Source organism: Carlito syrichta, unplaced genomic scaffold (assembly GCF_000164805.1).
Source record: "Carlito syrichta isolate Samal-C Ts95f unplaced genomic scaffold, Tarsius_syrichta-2.0.1 Scaffold309295, whole genome shotgun sequence".
NCBI classification, from domain to species: Eukaryota; Metazoa; Chordata; class Mammalia; order Primates; family Tarsiidae; genus Carlito; species Carlito syrichta.
In genome coordinates, this window is record NW_007253391.1 from 65988 (window position 1) to 78226 (window position 12239).

A 12239-nucleotide genomic window follows, 5' to 3' on the forward strand; every position below is an offset into this window, starting at 1 on the left:
ATTTATTTCACACTGGATTTGAGACAAACTGGGTTAGTCTTTGTCTAAATCAAAGTCGGGTTCAGTCTGTGCTCCCCACCTAGGATCTCTCACAGCGAGTGGGAGCGTGGGCTTTGCCGTCAAATAGACATGGGTGTGAGACCCAGCTTCCCATTTCAGAGCTGGCTTACCTTAGGCAGGTTAATTAAACCTCTGAACCTCCCCGTCTTCCTCACTAGTAAACCAGGGGAAATGAGAGTAGCTACTATTATAATAATTGTAGAAAATCATTATAATCTTATGCTGATCCTAATAGCACCTACATCTCTGGCAAGGGGGCAGGTGCTCCGGAATTGGTAGCTATCAGATGTGGAAGAGATGGAGGGGAAGCCAGTGTTAGCTCTCACCTGAGATTCGCAGCGGCTCTTCCTACTTCGGCTCTCCCAACCCATCCTGGCCATCCACCCGGTTATAACTGGTCATCTGTCTCTGGAGTGACCAATAGGTGCTCGGGGAGTTTAATATTCGCCTGAACAGTAGCATCTCACTCCTGATTTGGTATGACTCTTTGGGAAAGGAGGTCAAAGGTTGGTAGAATGTGCTAACTTGATGGTACCCATTACGTTTCTTTTTATTACAGGGGACAAGCCTTTGCCAGTAAGAAAGTGGTGCCTCCACCAAGCAGCTCGAACCCCGTTGTTCCTTTCCCTGTCCTCTCTATTGACTCAGAGTATTGTGTTAATCCTTTAGCCCACCCAGTATTTTCTGTGGCTCAGACGGACCTGCAGGCATTCTCCATGCAGAATAGTCTGAATGGACAAGTAGATGTCTCACTCACTTCTGCAGCCTCGGCCGTGGAGAGCTTGAAGCCGGCTCTGCTTGCCGGCCAGCCCTTGGTGTATGTGCCTTCTGCCTCGCTGTTCATGCTGTGTGGGAGCCTGCAGGAGGGGCCATCCCCAGGGTCAGGGTCAGAGAGGAACAGCAGAAATTCGGAGGCCCCAGCCACGGCAGACCAGTCGTCCACCCTCTCGGCTCAGAAGCGCCTCTGTGAGGACAGGAGCCTTCAGGGAGAGCATGAGCCAGCCACGAAGAGACAAAGTAGCAAATGCGAAGACAGTCCCCTGTCACTCGTCATGCCCAAGGTGAGGGAGTGTGGGTGGATGCATCTGATGACATCCCGTTAACCCTGAGCTTCTTCTTAATGAAGACACAGATATTAATATGCAAAGGAGTCTAGGGTATGAGGCTATTTTGTGTGTCACTTGCATAATTAATTAAGCACTGGACTGACTCTCCCCAAAAAATCTAGCCATAAAACAGTACCATAAGAAAAGTGATTTTTATAAAAGTCTCACTTTGTATAAAATGCTAGAAAACATAAAGAAAAAAAGTACCCAGAATCCCACCACATAGAGGCAATCACTGTTAAATGTTTATATTTTCTCCCAGTCTTTTTGCATCCTTTTTTAAAAAGCAAGTTGGGATCACTGAAATAGTCATCTTAGTCCAGGATGCAGCTGAGTGAGGACTATGGGTACCATCTGGCTATCAGGGTCTGTGCTTGGTCAGTTCCCTTCACTGCTCAACGATCCTGCTTCCTGAGCTACAAAATGAAAGGGACAAAAATATGAACTGTCCACATCTCTGGCTTAGTAGCCGTTCAGAGGCTAATGAGATATGACCAGTAAAACTCTCGGAAAGCAGAAGTGCGTCATTACAGCAGTTTGCAATGGATCAGCTGCACCTACTTTATGGAAACCATTCCATTAATTAAGAACCTTTCCCTTCTGTTTTTTTTTCTCTTTTGCCAGAATGAATTTTTCTCATTTTGTAGATAGCCTGGAGTGTCAGATCAGAAGTAAAAGACTGACTGGCATATGTCTTAGATAACCAAGACAGCTTAGGCCAGCCCACAGTTCCTTATAAAACCCCAAAAGACTGTAGTGTCAATATACTTTATGTGGTACCAGCTCAGAAATTTATTCCATGGTCTAAACACCATGGGCAGTTTCCCATTAATAAAATCTCTATCATTTCTATAATAATTTGAAATCATAAACGTATTGCCTGTGGCCCTACCACCCTGAACATACCTAATCGCCTCTGAAATTATAAGCCTGTAAGTGCACACAACATGACGTTTGTTTTCAGACCATTCCTATAAATAGAATTAAAACAACTGATGAACACAACTGTTGTTGCATGGGGGTATGTTTTACCTTTTTGTTTACATGTTATCTATGTTGAAAAAGCTGATATTAAGAGTTACTACTGGAATTTTGACTTGCTTTTCTGTTTCCTGGTCTGGTTGTGCTTAGAAACCCTCGGAGTCTACAGACCTTGCCTCTCCCAAGACTAAGAGTAACAAGGCATCTGTGCCCCTCGAAGGTATTTGCATGAATGGTCAACTCACTGCTGCAAAGGAAATTTCAGGAAAGGCAACAGCAAACTGCTTTGTTTCTTCTGAGTGGGCAAATCCTTTAAGAAATACAGATGTTGAAAAGCCTTCAAAAGAAAATGAAAGCACCAAAAAACCCTCTTTGCTGCAGTATCTTTGTGTGCAGTCTCCAGTCGGTAAGGGATGTCATTGTGTCTTAGAGTCCCTTGTGGTGGTCAGATCATAAAGTGGATTTTTAAAAGTTTGTCTCTTACACGTGACCAAAGCAGTTCATTGATGCATTTCCAAGTCATTTTACTCCAACCTCTTGTTTTCTCTACCTACTATACAAGGAAGGGAGAAGCAGTTTTTTTTTTAAGAGACGAGGTCTTGCTCTGTCGACCAGGCTGGAGTGCAGTAGTGTGATCAGAGCCTACTGAAGCCTTGAACTCCAGGGCTCAGGCAATCCTCCTGCCTCAGCTTCCTGAGCAGCTGGGACTACAGACGTCACCAACTTCAGGGGTAATGGGAAAATAGTTAGGGTAGGTGATTCCCCCCAAAAAAAAATGCATTTAACTTTACTTGGTGAGAAAAGTGTGACAAATTCCAAAGATGATTCTATTTTTCTAATTTAGCGGACTCTGGCTTTGGTTTATTATAATAGTATGACCCTACTGGCCATCGTGTGCAGGTTGCATTCTAAGCTCTTGAGCACCTAGAAGTACTAAGTACATCGTTATGGTCAACTAACAGGTCAGAAGTAAAAGGACTTGACATTTAAAACCACTTATTATCTGCATGACCTTAAGTATTCAACCATCCTCACTGGTAAAACAGCAATAATAATAGCACCTGCTTCATAGGGGTGCTATGAAAATTGAATTAAATCTAATAAGATAATTTGTCTAAAGCACTTAGAATAATAGTGCCTGGCACTTAGTAAGACTTAAAAGTGCTATTACTATTTTGAATTAAAGTTGAAATACAGTGGATACTTGACATTTGAGTTCTACACCACGTGCATAAATCTGCTCTCAATGCCAAGATACTTCAACTGATTTTCCTTGATTCCTTGTTGGCATAAGCCTAACCTGCCAGAGCAGGTTAGGTGGGCATTTATCATTTTTTACTTCTCTAGAGAACATTCTTTACTCCTTTGGCAAATATTTTTTGAATGCTTACTCTACACATGATACTGAAGTGTTAGGAATACATTAACAAACAAAAACAGACTCAGTTCCTGCTGGGTGAAAATTACAGCCAGCACAGGGATTTTTTTGATGCCATGGACCCTTTGGCAGTCTGGATTTCGCCTCATCATGTTTACAGATGCATAGAATATATAGGATTACCAAGGAAGCCAATTATATTTCATGTGATTGGAAGAACAATTTAAAACATTATTTATCGTAGTAAAAAGATTTGGCCGAAAGATCAATACTCTCAAAATTTCCAAATGGTGATGAGTTTAAGAAATCTGCAGGCCAGGCACAGTAGCTCATGCCTGTAATCACAGCACTTGAGAGGCCTAGGTAGGAGGATTGCTTGAGTCCAGGAGTTCGAGGCCAGCCTGGGCAACATAGCAAGACCCTGTCTCTGCAAAAAATAAAAAAATTAGCCAGGTGTGGTTATGTACACCTGTAGCTCCCAGCTACTAGAGAGATGGGGGCAGGACGATCACTTGAGCTCGGGAGTTTGAGGCTGCAATAAACTATGATGGCGCCACTGCACTCCAGCTGGAGCATCAGAGCAAGATCCTGTCTCTTAAAAAAACATCTGCAAGCACCTATACTGCCCGTAGGTATACGTTTTACCAGTAACAAACTCAAGGTTCTGTTAATACTGTTGTTATTTGTTGCTTGTGATCATAATGGAGAGAAATATAAATTTTCATTTAGAAATGATAACAAATAAAGTTATACTTTTTCCCTTCTGAGTTTCACTCTCCTCCTCAATCTGGGTTCAGTGGAACTCACACTGACAACCCTCTGAAGGCACCAACCAAATGATCACATGGAGAGTGTGGGGGTACAGCATTGGCCACTGCTGTGGAGGAAAAGTATGGGACTTTTTGGTCTGGCCAGGTGGGAAGGTGTCATCATTCATTGATTGATTGCCGACTCCCATGTGAAAGGACTGTGAGGAAGGTGAGTTTGAATGGTATCCTCATGATGTAGATTTCCACCTTGTTCTGCTTCTGTTTCAGGATTAAATGGTTTCAATGTGCTCTTCTCTGGTGGTCAAGCCCCTCACACTGTGGGTCCATCTTCGAGTCAGCTGCCATCCTTCAGTGTTCCTTGCATGATCTTACCGTCTCCGACTCTGGGCCCATTTCCCGTTCTCTATTCTCCCACAATGCCCAGCCCGGTATCTTCTGCTCCTGGTACTCTCCCAAACACAGGACCTGTGAATTTTGGCTTGCCTGGCCTTGGATCAACAGCCCATCTTCTCGTCGGCCCTGCAGCCATGGTGAATCCAAAGTCATCCACACTTTCTTCTGCAGACCCTCAGCTTCAGGGTCAGGCCTCACTTAATCTGAGTCCAGTGATGTCAAGGTCACAAAATGTCATCCAGCCCGAGTCCCCTGTTTACATGGGACATCCGGTCTCAGTAGTAAAATTACAACAGGTGAGGCCTGAAGTTTACTATAAGCGCCTTCACTGTGGGATGGAGTATGACTTTGTTTATTTAGCTTTCACTTTAGCCACATGACTGTAGGACCAGGTCAAGTTCTCCGTGGCTTCCATTATAGACCCAGAGTGATCTGCTTATTTTATAAAGCACTGACACATAAGGATCCTGTGCCTAAAGATAAAAATTATTTTTCAGTTGTCATTCTGTTTCTTAGAATTAGAGGGGACCTATTTTAGACATAATTCAGGCAAACGAAGAATTCTGAATATTTAGATTATTTTTATGATCTCCAAGCTTTTGTTTCATTAGGTCAATTAAAAAAACACCCTAAATTTTAATTGTTCAGCTATATAAACAGTTAAGAGAAACAAGTCTTTATGCTAACTCAGATTCTTCACATCAGTCATTTCTTAAGATATGATGTTTACAGGAAATGGAATATATATACATAACTGCAAAACATATAAAAATATACATACCTACGCCTTTATAGGCATATGAGAAGGGACCCCAAAAAAACTGGAATTATTTTTTGGAGGAGGGGACCCTTGTAGTATAGGCCTCTCCCCCAGGAAAGTATTCTAGGAGCCCATCGGCATCAGTGTACCAGCTAGCATTATTTGTGAGAGGCTGTGTTCAGCTTCGATGAATTTTTTTTTTCTTTTTGAGAGTCTTTCAATGCATTTGGCCATTTCAGAATGGGTGATTTACAAGTGTACCTGCCCAAACCGCGCTGAGTGTTCAGCAGTTTTGCACCAAAAACGGCATGACCGTGCCCCACCCTCCTTATTCACCAGATCTTGTCCAGGAGCAAAAGTTCTCAAAGGGAAACATTTTTGCCAATGTGGAAGAAGTGAAACAAAAAAACGGCAGAAGCACTAAAAGGCATCAAAACTGATGAGTTCAAAAGCCGTTTTGAGCAGTGGAAAAATTTTGTCTTAATGGGTCTATTCATCAAAGGGAGAGTACTTTGAAGGTGACTGAAGTTTAAACATGTAAGAATATATAAATTGTTTTCTAAAAATAAATTCCAGTTTTGGGGGATCCCCCCTCATATAATCAGTGTATTAATCAGTTCTATATTTGTCCCCAAAACTCCATTTCAATCTACAAATATTTGTTGAATTCCTGTTATGCATTAGGCATTACTCACAGTGATTTCTTACTCTCCCAGAAAAAGTTATGTAACCTCTTTGGTAAACTGCATCCAAGCCAATAACTGAATTTAATTTCCAGTGTGATAAGTGTTATAAAGGAGATAAACAGGATGAGTGTGATAGGAGGGCAAAGAGGAGCGACCACTTGCCTGGGTTCATAATACACAGGTCAAGGAAGGGCTTCCAGTTCTGAGATTGAAAACTATTTGACTTTACTTCCATTTTTACTGTTTTTTTTTTTTTTTAGTCACCAGTTCCCATGACCCCTAAGAGCATCCGACGCACACACCGTGAAACGTTTTTCAAGACACCCGGCAGCCTTGGAGACCCTGTCCTTAAGAAAAGAGAAAGGAATCCGTCACGGAACACCAGCTCAGCCCAGAGGAGACTAGAGATACCCAGTGGCGGGGCTGACTAACCTGATGCTGTGCCAGCTGAGGGCAGGGTTGAATCCCCTGATTTCCTTGTCACAGGCGATGTCCTAAGTAGAATGCAGACCATCCGGGCATCCTTCCTCTCTCTTTCATCCACTGGTTCTATTAACTTCCCACCATCATGAATCATCTATTTTTCTGAAAGTAATTGTTATTAATTGTGCATTTAATACCAGTTAGAGTTCAGACTCTGTGCATGGTGTCACAGTGAAAGCTCCAAATGACTTTGTGGTTTTGATTCAAGAATCATCTTCTGACTGGAAGTAGATCCAAATAGGCCACCAGAGCCTTGTGGTTTTTCTCAAGGGGGAGGGAGGCTGTCTAGCACTTAACTAGGGTAAGCATTCTTGACCTGTATATCTACTCGCCCTGAGTAAATCTGTGAGATTCCCTTTCAGCAGTTTACAAAAGCTACTGCTTCCTTAGGCTTCATCAGGAAGCCACCTTCAGTTGTGAATCCTATGGTATTATTTATTTTGTTCCTGAAATGGGATTTAGTGCAAAAAAGTTTACAACTACAGCCTAACACATTCTTTTCAGGGTATGACGACTTGAATGTTTATACTTTTCTTTCTATAATTTGCCCTGCACTTATTCTACAATCTAGTAATAATGTGGATAAATGTATATACATGACAAATGTCAAGACCAAAATAACTGTGAATGACACACCTTGCTGTATATGAACTATGCTACCGTTATCTGTGAGCGTGAGAACTGAGATGAACTCAAGCAGCCTAATCACTGATTCTCAAACAACTGTGGGAACATTGAGGTTTTACTGTTGGCTTCTAAAAACCCTACTGTGTTCAGTGTCCTTCACTACGTGCCCCTGCATTTTATATTTAAATGTTAACTGTAGAGTATCAGGTATGGGTGCCTTCTAACAATTGCTGTTTGTAAAAGAAATCAGGATGGTAGAAAGTAATTATGTGGAACATTGGAACCTGGATGAGACCTTTTAGTTGAATTCCAAAGAATAATGGTATAGAAATTGATATGGGGCAATAGGTGATTCTTTTTGCGTTTACTTCTTTTCTTCATGTTTGGAAGAGGAAGAGGGAAAATGGACACATTATGTCCCAAGAGTATTCAAACCATAGTTAGATGGTATGTCTGGAAAATAAGAATGGTGAATGTAAGAATTCATGGTTCTAGCATGAGCATAATTCTGGAAACTGTTATGCAACTTTCTTTTGTTAAACCGTATGACTTTAGGGATTAAGTAGCCAAACTAGTTTGTATTCCTAGATTTATTGATATTTACCTCTCTCTTATCTTTTCAGAGTATCTACTTCCTTCCTTGTGCCACTCGACACAAGTAATGTCCATCCGTCCGTCCTTCCTCTTCCTTTCTTTTCTCCAGTCTTCCATCCCTTCATCTTTTCTTCTTTTTCTCTTTTAAAACTTCTATTTTAGATTTCAAATCTTGGAACAGGGCTTTTTTTGTTTTGTTTTTGGTTTTTTTGGACCCAACAAAATATTATATGAAAGAATAAAAATATTAATTTAAGAGACTCTGGGAGTCTGAGTAAAGTAGCTTTATATTAACTACAGGATAATATTAACCTTATTACCCCCATAAGATTTTTTAAAACTTGAGGTAGGTAGCCAAATTAAATAAATGTGCTACTTATATAAGATTTTTATCAACACTAAACTTTTAAAGTTTACAAAATGGCATCTTTTTTTTTCTCTTTCTTGCAGTCTTCTCTAGAGTTAGATTAAAAATGTGGTTGTAACCATCAACAGTTTCACAGTAATGATTACCCTGAACTAATACTGATGGGTTCCCTATCAAATAACGATATGCCTTTTTGATATAGATTACAGGATATGAAGCAAATAAATCTGTGGATGGTATGTGCATTTTAAATCTACCATGGTTCAGAACTTCCACAAAAAATTTTTATTGAGAAGTCTGCCTTTAGATGGAAACACAAACTGTTTTTCCCCTCATTGTTCTTGGATATTCTCCACTTCTTTTAACTTCTTTGCTATCCTTTTTATTATTACTATTTTGTTTGCGATATGACCATATTAACCTCAGAGAATTCCTGGTTCTTGAAGGGTGTTAAAGAGCAATCCCATAAATGAGAATATTGTGACTTTGTGACCATACTTAGCAATAGAAAACCAATGACACATTACTTTTGTATTCAGTGCCCACTTCTTAATATATCTTTATGATATGTAAAAATACTAATAATGCAGTAGTTGTTTCTGTCAGGACACTGAATCTTACAGAACAACTGATGGAATTGAAGCTTCTGGGCTAGACTTGGGTATTTTGGGTAGTGAAGAAGCAATGGCAATCTTGAGTCTATCATTGTATAATTTAGTGAAAGAAAAAAATAGTCGTGGGTGATCCTGCTAAGAAAATGCAGCTTTGAGTCGGCACTGAGGGTATGTGTGCCCTACACTGTCCAGGGTTTGTGAAACCCTTTCATTCTGGTACAAGAGTCGGGGGTATAACTTTTATACTTGAATCTACCTACCAAGTTTACATTTCTCCATTCCTTTTTTTAAGGTGCTATTTCTATATTTAAATAACTTTTTTTTAATGTAAAGCTGCTTTCTGCTTATCTTGTTGCACTGCTAGTTGTATGTAGGTATTAATTTTATTGCTGCTTACTGCTTTGTTCATATTATTTGGCTCTGCTTTTTTTCCTAATGACTATATTATCTATGGCTATCTCCTTATAACTGTACTACATGTAAACTGATTTCTTTTCCTGATTTTTTTCTATTATTTTTAGAAAGAATATTAAGCTTTATAAAATAGCAATAAAAATTAATTCATTTAATAAGAGAGGTTGGTTATATTTCTTGGTGGGCCTTCTTTGTATACTGTTTTCACTAAAACCATGAATAATTACAATATAACCAACCAGGTCCTCATAAACCCAAATCAGATATTTTTGCTGAGACCTCCCAGAATTGCATGGGAGCTTGGAAGGGTGGAAGTTATTGAGCTTCTAATTGTTAGTGAACTGCAAAAGGTTCAGGGTTTCCAGATCATTCTGATGCTTCTTCAATGTAAGAATCAGGTGAATGCAGACCACCCCCTGACTTCTACTTCTCATGATATACATAAGGTTAAATGCTCCTCAGCATAGCAAGTGCTCACCACCTTAAATTCAAAGCCAAATTTCTACTGTTGCCCTCACTTTTAAAATAAACTGCAAGCCATCTTAATCTGATTTCCCATAGCTCTTTATATCTCAAGAGAGTTGTCTATGTGACACTTGTCAAGTCTTCCCTGTTTAATTGTGAGATGGGACTGGCAGATGTTTGAGCTGATTCACATGATCAACTCTTCAGAAGCCTCATCTTGGGAACATTAACCTGAACTTCCTGTGATGCAGGCAATACATTTTTCTCCAGCTGCTGTGCTCCCTCAGCCTCTGGTTTTCCGGCAACCCACTCCACAAAGACCCCTGGGCAGGAATTTGAGATGGTGCCCTTTGCCCTGTTTCTAGAAGAGAAGACCCAGCCAAACTCCCAGTAATTCCACCACTGCCAAAGCTGCTGGCCCGCCTGTATTCCTTGGGTTCTCCGGGCGAGTCAAATACCAGAACACACCTCTCCTGCTGGAAAGAAGCAAACTACACCCAGAACACCTCCCTTATAGGCTCTTGGGTGGCAGAGGGGAGGAATTACAGCATAACACTCCAAAGAAATCCTCACTAAATACATCTGTTTCCATCCCTTCAACCCTTTCATGGCTTTAAGGATGAAGGGATTAAATAGTTGTATAACTAGTTTTGCGAAACCTCTATCAATCATGCAGAGTCCGCCACAGGAATGTAGCATCTCCTGTGACTTAGTGCTATAGCCAAGATCAGCATTTCATATCTGGTTACAATAGCAATAAGCTTCCATTGCACAGGATTTGCATTTTTCTCAATGATTGTTATGGCATTTAATATATCATACTTATCAAACTTTTTGACAGCTATTCATTTTTTGTGTGAAGATCAATTTGATTAATTCAATGTCTTTTCTGAACTAAAACACTTCTGAAATTAAGAAACCATACCTATAGCTAAACCTGCTCTCTTCATTCTTTCACATCTAAATCTTTTTTTTGCAACTAGCCCATTGGTAGTCTTCAATTTGACTGGTTCTTCTGTCTAAGCATCCAGTCTTTCCCCAACTTGCTGTGAAGAACTCAGCTCTTAATTGATATTAAGAATCAAATAAAAGTGGGCAACATTGTAAAACAAAGTTAAACAATTAATTTCTCTACTACAAGATTAGATATTTTAATTTATAAGAGGAAATACAGCATAAATACATTTTTTTTTCTTTTTTTTGAGTTGGAGTCTTACTCTGTCACCTAGACTGGAGTGCAGTGGCCACTCCCAGCCACTGCAGCCTTACATGCTGGGCTCCAGCGATCCTTCCACCTCAGCCTTCCGAGTAGCTGGAATTACAGGCACGTGCTACCACGCCCGGCTGATTTTTTATTTTTATTGTAGAGATAAAGTCTCGCCAAGTTGCCCATGCGGGTCTCGAACCCGCAGGCTCAGGCAATTCACTCACCTCAGCCTCCCAAAGGCACGGGATTACAGGCTGAGCCACCAAGCCTGGCTATAAATACAATTTTTAAAAACTGGTTTATGAGACCATTTTTTCTTAGTGTGTCTTATGAGACTTGAATTCAACAGAAGGTTCTTTGAAAGCAATGAATTCAGGTGGAAACGAGTGGAGGACCACAAGGGACAAAACCTACATACCGCTGCACAGACAGATTGTTAGGTAGTGGGAAATAGGTTCCAGTGGACTCATATACCAGTTGGTGGATGCTGGAATCAGCATATAGATTCTGAATCACAGCTTCCCCCTCAATTAAGCCTCAAAACTGCAAAAAGTACACCCACAGCTCACACTCCACCCTCAAAAGTGAACAAAGCCAGAGGACCCTCATAAGAAAGAACAGGAGATTGCACAAGCAAAGCAAAAGCAACCCCACCTTCCCTGAAAAACAGAATTAAAGAAGGGGAGAGAAAGGAGGAGAGAGAGAAAAATCTACACAAATGAAGAAAAACCAAAAGAAGAATATGGGTCTCTCCCAGACCCCTGGGAGGGCAGACACTGAGAAAACTGACTTCGGAATGCAAACAATGAAAAGTCCCCAGAATGACTGGTCTCAAACTACACACCTAGATATCAAGACATTAATGGAGAGATTAAAAAGAATTGAGGAGAGACAAGAAGAAACTAGGAAGGAGCTGATAACTGAGATAACAATAATAAAGAATACTGTGAATGAAATAAATAACAAACTGATAAGCATGGAAAGCAGAATTACCCAAGCAGAAGAAAGAATCTCAGAGCTTGAGGATCAAAATATAGAACTAACTCAAACTGTTAAAAACACAGAAAACAAGCTCAAAAAGACAGGACAAAACCTTCAAGAGATGAGCAATTACTTCAAGAGACTGAACCTAAGAGTAACTGGTCTTCCTGAGGCAGAAAGGGAGACAGGGACCACATTGGAACAAATTTTCCATGAGATTATTCAAGAAAACTTCCCTCATCTAATCAGTGACACAAAAATTCAAACACGAGATTCAGAGAACCCCTGCAAGGCAACAAATGAGAAGACCAACTCCTAGACATATAATAATTCACCTAAACAAAGTAGGTATA

General features: G+C 40.4%; 1 protein-coding gene across 1 annotated transcript in view; it reads left to right on the forward strand.

The window, feature by feature from the left end:
• The window catches only part of E2F7 (E2F transcription factor 7), a 39414-nt gene extending 32849 nt beyond the window's left edge, over positions 1–6565 (forward strand). The window contains exons 10-13 of the mRNA XM_008067138.2: positions 620–1121; positions 2298–2553; positions 4563–4984; positions 6395–6565. Of these exons, the coding sequence (XP_008065329.1) occupies positions 620–1121; positions 2298–2553; positions 4563–4984; positions 6395–6565 (1351 nt within the window). The remainder of the gene's footprint in view (positions 1–619; positions 1122–2297; positions 2554–4562; positions 4985–6394) is intronic.
• The last annotated feature ends 5674 nt before the right edge of the window (positions 6566–12239 follow it).